This window comes from Arachis hypogaea, chromosome 16 (assembly GCF_003086295.3).
Source record: "Arachis hypogaea cultivar Tifrunner chromosome 16, arahy.Tifrunner.gnm2.J5K5, whole genome shotgun sequence".
In the NCBI taxonomy this organism is placed as follows: domain Eukaryota; kingdom Viridiplantae; phylum Streptophyta; class Magnoliopsida; order Fabales; family Fabaceae; genus Arachis; species Arachis hypogaea.
This window is the reverse complement of record NC_092051.1, coordinates 10,808,890-10,822,494: the sequence shown is the minus strand read 5'-3', so window position 1 is coordinate 10,822,494 and position 13,605 is coordinate 10,808,890. Positions and strand designations below refer to the sequence as shown.

Sequence of the window (13,605 nt, the reverse complement as noted above, 5' to 3'; positions counted from 1 at the left end):
TAGATTTTTAAAGTTGTTAGTCCTATATTCAACGAGACTTGGTTTATAATTAGGATTAACTATAAATTGTTTTGAGTTTTTTGAAACAATAAATATAAATTTTTTATAGACTTGTGATGCACTTAAGCAATTTGTGTTAGCATTTTGTAATTTTTGTGTACTCGTGTAGGACTATATGCTTTGGTAATTTTTTTTTTTTTTTTGAAGAATTGGGTCATGAATTATTTAGTGATTTGTGTTGGTACCTATGAAGAATTGGTAGGGCGTTATTGTAAACATATTTTTAAAGTTAGAGCATGCAATATTTATTGTTTTTAGAATTTTATGCATTGAACACTGTTTTGTGATGATTGTGATAAGGCATTTTCTATCATTATCCAGCCCCATCGATGTATCACTAGCATGAGACGGCAATACGATATGATGTTGGATGATAGGATTGTACCATCTTGCAAGACTAAACGAGACTTGGTTTCGATTGGACGAGCCATTGGTGAGCGCATTCGTAGAGAGATGGCGTCCTGAGACGCATACTTTTCACATGTCGTTTGGAGAGTGCACGATTACCCTCCAGGATGTAGCGTACCAACTAGGGCTTTCAATCGACGGTCAGTATGTCAGCGGATGCCTGACAAACTTTGCGCGATATATCGAGGGTGGCCGCCCAGCGTGGATATGGTTTGAGGAGCTGTTGGGTGTATTGCCTCCTACGAGCTGCATCAACAAGTTCACACTAAAGAGTACATGGTTTCAGGAGACGTTTAGTGAGCTTCCGCAGGGGGCAGATGATGAGACGGTTAGGAGGCATGTCCGTGCGTATATCATGATGCTCCTATCGACGCAGCTGTTCGGGGATAAGTCAGGTACCCGCCTCCACATCCGTGGGCTACCCTACGTCGCTAAGCTAGAGGACATGGGTTAGTACAGTTGGGGGTCTGCTGCATTGTCATGGCTATACAGGTGCATGTACCGTGTGGCAAACAGAAATATCGTCAAGTTAGCTAGTCCACTGCAGCTCCTCCACTCGTGGATTTTTATAGAGGTTTCCTGGATTCCGGCCGGATGGATTTGATGTCTTTCATTGGCCATTGGCGTCGAGGTAATCTCCCTTTAGTTATGCATCCTCTTTTCCATAATTTAGCAGTTCACTTTATTGTTAATTAAATGTTGTGGTTTTCATATGGTCAGGTTATCAGCCGACATTGAGCGACAAGGGGCCTCGTGTTGTGAATTGGAGGCTTAGGATAGATTTACTCCAGCTCGGGGATATGAGTATTTATGGTTTCGATATGTTCATATCTAATGTTGTATTTGCATCTTTTACTATTTATGATGACTAACGATAAGTACTTGTATGCACAGTTCTTGTCGATGCCATATAGCCTGCCGGATGTCATTCAGGTAGTGCATCCCGAGATATTGGAGCCACGACATATGGTGTTGTGGAGGACTGCGACAATGTTGATCTATTTCGCTGTCATTGAGTGATATCTGGTAGATCGGGTGCTGCCGCAGTTTGGTGGAATTCAGGGTAGACCTCGTGCTGCCCTGAACATAGATTTCCTGATTTCGAAGGATGGGAGATGTGGAGATCGATGGTTTCCGTTGACGCTACAGAGTTGACATATTCATTAGGCCAACAGGATGCAACATGTGCTACAGTTTGACGTTGTTGTGGATCCAGGACATGAGTACCTTGATTGGTGGTTCATTACGACAGTCGGTTCTTATCTCCTATTTTATAAATAACAATAATGATTTATACATATTTTATAAATATAAAATTAACTTTATTTATTCATAACATCATTTGAATAAAAACAATAATTTATTATAGTATTTAAAATCCAAATAAATAAATGTAAATGTCTTATCTGTCCAACTACATTATCACTCGTTGATTATAGAAAAAGCCAAGTCAAAAGCACAAGATTCGATACTATTCTAGTTTTCATTTATTCAATTATGTTTTCTATTTTGAGTAAAACGGTAAAACCCACTAATGAACTTTTCTCTTTGACTTCATTCCTCTTTTGCTGGGCTCTCTTCTTAACCTCAATATTTTATATACCAAACCATAAAATTAATTAACAATTATCTTAAAAGTCCCTAACACTCGTGTTTTTTTAATTCTATTTTAATTTCTGAAAAATACAAATATATCAATACAAATTAAATTAAGATAAATATTAAGAAGTTAATATTTTTAATAAAAAAATATAAATAACTAATTTTTAGTTAGTCAATATTAATCAATTTTAATATTATAAAATTACAATTAATAATTTATGATTTAGAATTTAAAATTTAAAATAAATAAAATAAAATAATTAAAAAAATTAATTTTCTAGTATTACTCTTTTTTATTAATATTAATTTAAATATAAAATAAAAATAAAAATATCAACCATCTATCATTTTTCTTAAATTAATACTTCTGTATCAACCTTAATTTTAGTTCTTGCTGTGCAAGAAATAGTCATGAGTATTCTCTTTTTGAGTGTATGTAGCTAAGTAGGTGGTTGATCCAAAATTCTCATTCTCAATAGCGCAGATTTGAAGCCATATCCTCTTTTCTCTTCTTCTCTTCCCATCTCATATTCAACCCAACCCAACTAACTTTTCTCTCTCAAAACCCTTTCTTTTTCTGAGATTTGAACTCATACAAAGAAGCCATGACTGGTCCTCATCAAAATTCAACACACTCTGCATCACACACACAACAAGATAAAGCTTCAGCACCATCACCATGCGATTACTGCAACAGCTCCAGATCAGTTCTGTACTGCAGAGCAGATTCAGCGAAGCTCTGTTTCAAATGCGACCGCGAGGTTCATTCAACAAACCAGCTCTTCTCGAAGCACACACGCACTCTTCTCTGTGACTCTTGCTACGATTCCCCTGCTTCCATACTCTGTTCCACGGAATCCTCTGTTCTCTGCCATAATTGTGACTGGGAAAGTCACAACCTTTCTCTTCCAACCGTACACGAGAGAGGTCCCCTTGAAGGATTCACTGCTTGCCCTTCCGTTTCGGAGCTTTTAACCATTCTGGGGTTTGAAGATGTTGGGAAAAAGGCTCTGCTTTATGGTGGTGATGGTGGTGGTGGTGATGGAGGAGGAGGGGAAAAGAATTCTGCTGACGACTTTATGGGGTGTGAGATTGAAGGCTTTTCAGATTTCTTCGTTTGGGATGCTCCTTCTGTTGTTAGTCTCGATGATTTGATTTCTTCTTCTGCTCCTTCTCATAACTTTCAGGCTATGGAGGTTCCTCCACTCCCCAAGGTATGTTCTGATTCATGCTCCATTTTCTATAACAATTGAGAAATTCGTGTCGGTGAATATGTCAATTTTTGTTTTTGGATGGATAGAACATTGAGCAAATTTGTTTCAAGATAGAGACATAGTGCTTGTTTTGTGTTTTTGAATGTGTTTCATTATCTCTGAGGCAGGTGTTTGAGTAGGAGTGTGGATTGTTTTGAATGTGTTAAGAACACATTGAAAATCTGTGTATATTGCTCTATGATTGTTGACTTGGTTCAGGGTATTGATTGTTATTGAATCAGAATCGCAAGTCTTCTTGTGGGAGACATAGAGAAGAGATTCTTAGTCAGCTTCGTGAACTCGCAAAGTCTGAGCCTTTAGACTTAGACACTGAACAACAACAATACTTGCAATCAGGGAACATGTCCACAGATCTTGAACATGATTTCAAGACTGATAAATTCCCTTCTTATGAGGTAATTAAAGCTTCTATTGCACTTGCTTTTATTACCAATTCCCTTCAGGAATTGCTGTAATGATTATTGATTGTGTATTTCAGTGGCATAGAAGAAGCAGTGAACCTATGAATCAAGTTGTTCCTCTGAATACATTGTTGAATGAAGAAGTTGCAGTTGAACATCCAACTTCTGCAGTTTCGGAGAACAATGAGGGGAAAACACCGATATCTTTCAAATCCGAAACTGTATCAGTTGTTCCAAAAGCTACTCCATGTGAGTTAACAAGTCAAGAAAGAGATTCTGCTTTGTTACGGTACAAGCAAAAGAAGAAAACCAGAAGGTATTCCTATTGCTTCATCCTTTGCTTTGTTGGTGTGCTTTTAAACTCAACAATCTTTGTGCTACAAGGCAGTGGCGGATCTTAGTTCAGAGAGATGAGATTAGACGAACTTATCTTAAATGTGGTCCATATAAAAAATATTTTGACAATTATTTTTTATCTGGCCCCCCAAAATTTTGTTTCAAGTTCCGCCACTGCTACAAGGAAAATTAGGATGGATGGAATAACTGAGTTCTTACCACTTATAAAAGCTGCGGTTAAAATCGTAATTCCGGTCATTAGTAATTATTTTTGGATTTCAGTCCTTCAGAATCTCCTGAGATGTCAAGTAAACATAATTCTATGCAACATATTTTCTCAAAATTGTTGAGTTGGAAGAGTTCTACACAGACTTTTAGGGAAAATGCTGGTGTTATAGAATTTATATTATGTTCATATATAAATTTATGAGCTTCCTTAGACATCTTATTAAATTGACATTGCTTCTTGACGTGGAAAACAACAGATATGAGAAGCACATAAGATATGAATCACGAAAAGTTCGGGCACAAAGCAGGATAAGAGTCAAGGGCCGATTTGCTAAGATGGAACACTGATATCATGGTATCCTGCTACCTATGGCATTGCAAATCACTACTACTTATAATAATAATAATACATCGCATAAATTAGTATAATTTTGTGTATATATGTCTCATGGATAGGGAACTTAATTATATCTTGCACGTGCATGGTGTATTCATGATCTGCATTTAGGAAATTGTGCAGCTATTATTCTCTAGTAAAGTAAAAACTTAGGTACAGTTGTTTTATGTGAAGTGAATTTAGTTAAACATGTCAAATCATATTATGTATGTAGATGTAGATACATACAGTGGAAATACAAGAAGGAAGAAGCAGAGGGAAAAGGATACATAATTCAGCAGAGAATGAAGATAAGTGAGCATTTTTGCCAGCTTCAGCACTCTTGTTTGTTAGGTCTTGAAGCTGAAGGCTTGGAGAATAATGCTTACATGTTACACATTGTAAAGTTATAGAATGTTAGTTGTATTATGTTATTATTCCCTACCTAGCCATATTTGTATGGTGTGACAGGAACACACACGAATATTAATATGCATTCTATGGCATTTCATATTCAATATTATTCTTCTGTTTTGATTTCCATCCATAATTAAAAAATACAAAATAAGATCAGCGATAAGTAAGAATTACCAGATGAAAAGAAACGAAAAAACTATAAGAATAAGTATAAATAAAATCAAGAGGAGTGCTGACGGACAGCAACTTTTGTGATTTGTAACTATTAAATAATCATCAATGATATTTTTAATGGTGTGAAATTACTCACTTTTTTTAGTGATTACATATTAGCCAAAATTTAATAAAGTTACTGGTTCTTAAACTTTTTCTAGAATCAATTTTGTATAGATTTTAAATTTAATATTTCTATTCAATCGACTTAATTATTGGCAAGAATTTATTAAATTCATGGTTTGGACTCATAATAAATTAAAAGTTATTCCTGCTACTTCAATCTAGAATCTTGAACAATGTCCAAGAACTAAGAGTAACTTAAGGTTTCTGCAGATTATTTTAATTTTAAAAGACAATAAAAATTAATCTAAAATTATCTTATTTTACATTCATTAATTACATCTAAAATAAATGCATAATATTAGATGTAATAAATTCATAAACATAAAACTCAATATGTTAATTAAATTCAAAATTATATTAAATTCAATTAAAGATTAATCTCTACGTACAAGTGTTTTACATTTACAAGTTTTACAAGTCTGAACGAAACCCACCCATTAAACGCGCTGCTTGTTACGTGCCTTTCTAACAGAATTTTAAATCAATTCAAATCAATCAACGCACAAATATATAACTTCCATTTTTCAAAAGATTTCGTTTCTTTTTTCGAGTTTCTTGCCAAATTTGTTGGATCTCCTTCATGCGTTCTCTCTTTGCTTCGTTTTTTTTCGATTTTCATGGTTTTTGAAATCAAGCTTTGAAATCGTTTTGAAGATAATGGAACTTCAAAAATACACCTAAACGATTACATAAATACACCCAAACGGTTACAGAAATACACCCAAATGATTACAGAACGGATTACAGGAATACACCCAAAACAGGAGAAGACATTATATTTCTTCTTGAAATCTTTTAATGTTTTGTTGGTTAAGGATGAGGCACATGGGAGAGACAATCTAGAAGAAAAACCTAGAAGAACAGTAAAACAGTACCTTGAATAATGTTTCTTCCTTTTTTCTGGTGATTTTTTATGGAAATTTGTATCTTTTTTTCTTGATTCTTCTAATCTTCGCGAGGAGTTGGAACGTTTCTGCAGAATCGTAGTAGTTTGTTTTGAATGTTCCTTGAATCTTGATGGTTTGCGTTTTGATTGAGAAAGAAGAGGAAGAGTGAACGTGTTGTGGAAGGGGCGCGTGTTTTTTTCTTAATGGTTTGCGTTTTGATTGAGGAAGAAGACGAAGTGTGAATGTTGAAGGAGTGCATGTTTTTTTTTTTGGACTTGGAGCAACTTGTATAACTTATAAGCCAAAAAGACTTGTATGTGTAGCAGACTTCTTCAATTAAATATTATAACAACATAAAATATAGACTAACTTAAAGCATGCTACGGCTTTTGAAGAATAACCATTAGTTCAAAACTTCAAATCACTTTATTTTGATCTATTTGATTTCATTTTTAAAATTAATTTAAATTATATAAATCTTTAAATTTTGAATTTTCTAAAAAAAACTAACTTAAGCTAATGCAATAAACAAATAAAAGTAAAAGAATAAGTTTACTAATGTTATGTTCATATATAATATTAAATCTCTATAATAGCTTTATAACGTTTATTTTTTTATCTATGAGATTTTAATTACACTGCTATGGTTCTCGAGATTGAATTTTGGATATTAAAGTGGCCTCTCAATTTTATAAAATAATAGTTTACTAATGTAACTAGGCATATTGCTAATTTATCAAGAATACATTTCATCCATCTTATAATAATATCAGTTTGTTCCCAAAATTAAATAAAAAAATATTATCATGTATTATTTGCTTATATTATCAAGATATGGTTGAAGTGAACATAAAATTGAGTAATTGTAATCAAACATCTACTGCTAGTAGTTAAAGTGAACATAAAATGATGATGAGGTTGCTGCTCAGTACTCACTATTTGATTGATATTAATAGTAACTAAAGATCTACTACTAATGTTTATTTTCCTTCACAGTTTGTAAATGTTGTAAGTTGTAAACATTACATCATGAATCCATTTAATTAAGAAAAATATGATTAACAAGTTTATTATATGTAAGTAGGACATCTTTTGGTCTTATGCAATAATTAGATGCCTTTTCCACCTCTTCTTGTTCCCCCTTGCAGCTGCATGAGGTTTCTGATGAGGTTCTCGTTCGTGATTGGTAATCCTTGTTTAACAATGAAAGAAAGAGTTAAACCATCCTCATCATCTTTCCTAATATAACAGAATGTACTTTGAAGCAAAATGTATATAAGTATACCAAATTATTTAATAACTATGCTAGGTGTATATTAAAATCAGCTATCAATATAAAATATATACTAAAATATAAATACAAATTCAAAATAAATTAAACTACGTATATATTTATACATATACTTACCCTCAAACATTTCCAACAACATTCGCCTGCCAAGTTCATTTGGTATGAATTGGACCTCTTGCTCTTTAGTGTTCCTCTTAAAATATATATGACAATTGGTCAGCACCACCTACAAAGTTTCATGTAACTATATATTCAATGTGTTGAGTACTTACATATGAATGAGGAGCGTTAACATCAATTTGAACGCCGCTGGTGGTGGCAGATTGACCGTGCCTTTTTCTTTTGTCTCCAAACTGCACCTCAACTGGATGAGCTTCACCTTCTACATTCTTTATCAATTTGCATATAACATAGCTATGATCCACCTGCTACCAACACAATGATGGAGGCTTACTTGAAAATATTTTACACAAAGATGATAATTTAGATATTGATATTGAATGAAAGAAAAATGCGTAAATATTGAAAAAGTTTTTAGAGTACTTATAAATAAAATCTTAATTTGGCAGGTATATACTAATATTAAAAGGTAATTTTAACTTTTTTTTTTTTTAATGAGATTAATGTATTTACTAAGGTGAATGCTAATAGATTATAAAAATAAGAAATATAGGATTTCTTAAAAATTAATTTATTATTAAAAATAAAAAATAAAATATTTTAAATTTAGATAATTAATATAAAATATAATCAATAAAAAATTAAAATTTATTTGATTAATAAATATTATAGCACTGCATTCCTTCTCTTTTAGTAAGAACATTTAAAGACGAAGAATGTTAATGATAATTATCAAAATTAATATTAAAAGAGACATGTTAGCAAAAATGTGATCATATACACACAAGTATATGAAAAGAAATTTTGAACTCTTTAACGAGACTAGAGGCATTGATTAGTAGTAATTACTGAAGTATTAGTGTGGAGCGAGGATCCATGAAGAGTGTATTCATGCAAGATCCATGCACCATCGTAGGAGGTGCCACTCTTGTCAAAGACGAAACATTTCTTGGTCCCAATACGGCGGTTCTTGCCCTTGCCAACGATGCTTTCGCCGTCAATGGTTTCGGCTTCAGCTTCCCAGACGCCGGCTCCGATGGGGCGAGAGGCTGTGGAATGGTGCTTTTTGGTGGGAGAGAAGAAGAAAAGGGCGGTCCTGCCGGCATCAACGTCGCCGGCGAAGTCCCGCCAAATGTCCCAAGGGTTCTTGTTGCGGCCGTACAAGTATTCACATTCGTGGATGTTGATGGCGGCGTCCTCGTCCATTGATTGGCCTTTCACCTTGTCGGAAAGGAAATGAATGAGTTCTTCATCGCTGGGTGTGAAGGTTGCGGCCGCACTTAGCTCTGCCATTAATAAACTATGATTTAGGGTTTGGTTCGTTTTTCAAGGAAAAATCACATCAGTTCAAAGTTCAAACTACTTGATCTCTTTGATTTCATTTTTAATATCGATTTAAATTATATAATTTTTTAAATTTTGGATTTTCTAAAAAAAACTAACTTAAGTTAATAAACAATAATTAAATAAATAAATAAAAATTAAATAATCATAAATAAAATAAGAGCGAATACCTCATCCGGCCCTAACAATTATCTCGAAAGGACAACGAGGCCCTGATAATTTTTTTTGGGACTGATTAGCCCCTGTACTAAAAAAAATAACATTAATTTTTTTTTGGCACAGGGGCCTCGTTGTCCTTTCGAGGTAATTATCAGGGGCCGGGTTGAGTTTTTTTTTTTGTCAGAAGTCGGATTGGAGTTTTTTTTTGTCAGGGAGCTCATTATCTTTCGAGGTAATTGTATGATAACTTAAACCTATTATAAGTAGTCACCAAAAAAAACTATTATAAGTAAAGAAGTGTTTTAGATCGGAGTACTAATTCTTAGTTTTGCTCATTTTAGTTAAAAAAAATTGTAGTATTATACTATTTAAATTATATTGAATTATTGTTAAATATTATAGTTAAAGTGTCATCTAATTATGTGATTTAGCTAGACATTAAATAAAATTCATTTTAGTTAATAAAAATTAATAAACAAGACAGTGATATTAAGAGGTTGTAAGTTCGAATTTTTTTTTAACAAAAAAAATGGTAATATCAAAAAACCAAAAATCCAATTTGGCACCATTTAGGGGCAAAGACAAAACCCCAAAAACCAACGAATTGACAAGTCATCTCAAGAAATCATAATAAGATTACCGGTAAAACTACTATGGCATTCGAAAGAACAATTACATGAAGCAATTACTACAAATAAGCAGAGTGCAAGATTCTACATGAATAAGCTATAAAGGCAACATCATTCATCAAAAACAACATCTACTATCAACAAAAACCAAACAATCAAAAAGAAGAAAAGTATTAACTTTGGTGCCGAGGGAATATGGAAGTTACGTGGAAGATGATTCTGACAGTAGCAACTTCAACGAATACAAGCAATAATATGAAATGAAAGGCGAACGTTGGAAGAGTATTTTTTATTTCAATAACTAACTAAGTAGTTTATATTTATTATATTGTTTTTACTGAAAAATAATATTTAATAAAAATCGTATAACTAAAAAAAATAATGATTTTGTAATTAATAAAAATATTTTATATTTTTATTTATATATACTTAATAATATTTATATTAATTATTATAAATAATAAAAAATATAATTAATTTAAAAATAAGTGAGTATAAAATCAAAATAATATTAATAAAATTATTGTATATTTTTTACTATATAATTAATAATTAGCATATAAAATAATAAAGAATAATATAACTTAATAATAAAAAGAGCATGCAATAATAAGGAGGATCCAAATTCAAGTCGCAATGGACCGAATTGATTGAGGATCCGGTTCATTAATTTTTCGATTGAACTAAACTGATCCTATTCGATTCTTACGACACTGTTTATAACAATATATATAAAAAAAATTTGAGATACTAAATATATTTTTTTTTGTGACTAAACAAAAAAAAGAAACAAAGCAAAAACTATTCTAAATATATATTTCTACACATAATAGTTGATTGATAATTTATTTTTGAAAAAAATTTTCTTCTTTTCTCTATTTAATACTTTCTTGCAACACTCTTTTTATTCTTCTTTTTCTATAAAAATTAAAATCTGAAATCTAGCAATTAATTATTAACGCTCCAAAATCTAAGAAAAATTATTCATATTAATAATCATTAGAGAGACGATTTCATTTACGTATTAAAATCGAATGTTATTACCTCTTTAATATGTTAATTATTCATATCAAATTTAATAATAAAACAATATTAAACTCATCTAAAATTTTTTAAAAATAAAAATAAAATATTTAAATATTAAAAATTAATAATTAATTTTTATAACTAATTTTAGTATACAAATAATATTTTTAATTTTAATTCTATACTACACATAGCCTAAACATGCTAATTAGTAATTAATTAAAGATATTCGATGGGCCCACCTAGCCTAAACAAGCCAATTAACGTAGACGCCGTTATCATGAGTACCATCCAAATAATGTTATAGCCACCGGACTCAATTTCTATAGAAGAGTTAAGACTTAAGAGTACTAGCTAAGACCATTCCAATTTCCAAATAGTCGTTCCTTTAGAAAAGATGAAATTGCAAGCAGTCAAACTTGTACTTTAAACTTTGTATTATTTAAAGTTTTAAACACGGCACCAAACACTGGTACCTTTCCTGTAGAAGCTCACATTTTTTTTCCTTTTCTTTCTTTAATATCTTTGTATTGTCTATACACACTATGAATCACAGTCACTTTTTTTTTATTTGTTATGTCAATATATCGAACACATTTTAGACACGATACTTATTTGATACGCATATTTTTTATGTTCGACCGTATCTTAATAAAAAATAAATAAAAAATTCTTCTCTAAATACATATAAATATTATCTCATATCAACTTGTCTAATCTTATTTTTAACATGTATCATTGAAATAAATTTAAAAAATATATATTATTAATTATTAAAACAAAAATATTTTAAATATTTCATGTAATTAAAAAAGACAATAAAAATAATTAAAAAATTAATTTATATTTTAATATTAATAAAATATCAAAATATCATTATAATTTATTTAAAAATACTTTATATATATATATATTATGTTCCTATGTTTTATAAAAATTTTAAATTTATGTGTCTGCATGTCCCGTATTGCGTTGTGTCTTATGTATGTATCTTTATTCATACATCATAATTTATACATAATTCAATATACTAATTGTTTATTATAAATGACTCACACACATTTTTGTAATAAAATTTTGTGCTACATGTACACCACTTTCTACCACTATTTTCATCCACCGTATTTATAGAGGTATACAATACAAAATTCAAAAATTAAAAATAAAAATCTCACTCTCAACCTTATTCTCGCGCTAAAACAAACGTTATTCGTTATTCTTTCTCCTTCCCTCACTCTCACTCTCCGACGCGACTCCTTCCTCATCCTCATTCTCAACGGTGATTCTCCTTCCCTCTCTCTCCGGTGACACGATTCTCCTTCGCTCTCTTTCAAGTGCGGTTGCGATTCTTCTTTTTCTATCTCGGACGCGTGCTCTCTGTCTCAGGGGTGAATTTCATCGACTGCATTTTTCTTTTTTTGATTCTACAAGATAAATTTCTATTCCTTGTTTGATTCTGCATTTTTTTTTGCATATTTTCTGTTTTATTCTATCAGCTTCTTTGACGGTATTTTTCTTGTTCGTTTTGAGCTTCTATCTGTTTTTTCGACTGCATTTTTCTTCTTCATTTTGAGCTTCTATGAATCAATTTGTGTTGTGCATAATTTGTACTAAAAATATTTAAGTTAGGGTTTTGAATTGAAGTCTCAGTATGCTAATTTTAACAATTAATTATAACTGAATTTTTGTGATATGAGTTGAATTATGTTTGATTATTATATGAATAAGTTTGAATACGCTCAGTTTTAAAAATTATATCATAGCATATAGTTGATATATCTACAATATGTTTGAGTAGAACTAGATTTTTATGATATGATTTGGAGTCTATTTGATTATGTTCAACTATTAAAACATGATATGACAACATGCTTGATTATAGCATACTTAATATTTGATTATTGAGTTTTAACTTTTTTATTTTTTGAATTTGATTGGATTTTGGTTGTTTAATTTGCTAATTTTAAAAAATGTAAAAAAAGACTGTACTAAAACGAGTAGAAAGAGAACCAGAAAATAGGGACACACAAAAAAATGTATCCAAAAAAACTTCGAAAAAAATGGAGTGGAGAAAGGTATTTTGTCTTTATTTTTTTTTTATGCTAAATTTTTTTTGCAACTGATAAGGCCTTTGCATGTTCTTATTTTATTATACAGAATGTATTACTAAATATTAGTTTACACAACGAAACAAATACCACTTTAATTAACACATACTGTATTTTAGTGTTTGATTATTATCTTTAAACTGTATAGACTAAATCTTGAACGGTATCCAACTGTCCACTCTCAATTATCAAGTAGTGACTACACAAAATATCCCTTCATATTGCAACCATCTCTGCAATTCATCAAATTAGATCATCATTACTAAGCTTATAATAATACAATTGACAAAAAAATATTGGTAGTAATGAAATGAAGCCATAAATAATTATTAGTACATACTTTATAGCAACTTGTAAATTAGATAAATAGCCATTGTGGTACCCAATTTGTTTCTCATCCTTTAGAGCATCCTTAATGGAGGTAAATGGGCTATTCCCATCATCCATCCCTGTCACAAGTCAAAACCATTGTTGAAATAAAGATTTAGCTTTCTAGTCAAAAATGTTATATATACACTTTAGTGCTATTTATGGAACATGTGAAAGTACACAGAACAAAGTAGATTTTAGATTAATGCTTTAGATTCTGTGACATAATAT

At 31.0% G+C, this 13,605-nt stretch overlaps 2 protein-coding genes across 2 annotated transcripts; one reads left to right on the top strand and one right to left on the bottom strand.

Annotated features, from left to right (window-relative positions):
- Window positions 1-2,349: 2,349 nt before the first annotated feature.
- Window positions 2,350-5,208, top strand: LOC112758052 (zinc finger protein CONSTANS-LIKE 13). The gene is made up of 5 exons (XM_025806618.3): window positions 2,350-3,284; window positions 3,566-3,739; window positions 3,823-4,061; window positions 4,567-4,664; window positions 4,921-5,208. Exons 1-4 carry the CDS (start codon window positions 2,676-2,678, stop codon window positions 4,655-4,657), a joined length of 1,113 nt encoding a protein of 370 aa, XP_025662403.1. The 5' UTR covers window positions 2,350-2,675; the 3' UTR covers window positions 4,658-4,664; window positions 4,921-5,208.
- A 2,229-nt stretch (window positions 5,209-7,437) lies between these two features.
- Window positions 7,438-9,032, bottom strand: LOC112756623 (NAC domain-containing protein 13-like). Its single transcript, XM_025805247.1, has 4 exons — window positions 8,589-9,032; window positions 7,892-8,044; window positions 7,727-7,845; window positions 7,438-7,567 (listed from the first exon to the last, which is right to left on the bottom strand). Exons 1-4 carry the CDS (start codon window positions 9,030-9,032, stop codon window positions 7,438-7,440), a joined length of 846 nt encoding a protein of 281 aa, XP_025661032.1.
- Window positions 9,033-13,605: the final 4,573 nt, after the last annotated feature.

Bases quoted from the DNA above. Each gene is read 5' to 3' on its own strand.
- LOC112756623 (XM_025805247.1), bottom strand. From the start codon at position 9,032: ATGGCAGAGCTAAGTGCGGCCGCAACCTTCACACCCAGCGATGAAGAA. The intron at 7,846-7,891 runs GTAAGTACTCAA...GAAACTTTGTAG, and splicing joins TTAACGCTCCTCATTCATAT to GTGGTGCTGACCAATTGTCA. The intron at 7,568-7,726 runs GTATAAATATAT...CTGTTATATTAG, and splicing joins ATGTTTGAGGGTAAGTATAT to GAAAGATGATGAGGATGGTT.
- LOC112758052 (XM_025806618.3), top strand. From the start codon at position 2,676: ATGACTGGTCCTCATCAAAATTCAACACACTCTGCATCACACACACAA. The intron at 3,740-3,822 runs GTAATTAAAGCT...TGTGTATTTCAG, and splicing joins ATAAATTCCCTTCTTATGAG to TGGCATAGAAGAAGCAGTGA. The intron at 4,062-4,566 runs GTATTCCTATTG...GGAAAACAACAG, and splicing joins CAAAAGAAGAAAACCAGAAG to ATATGAGAAGCACATAAGAT.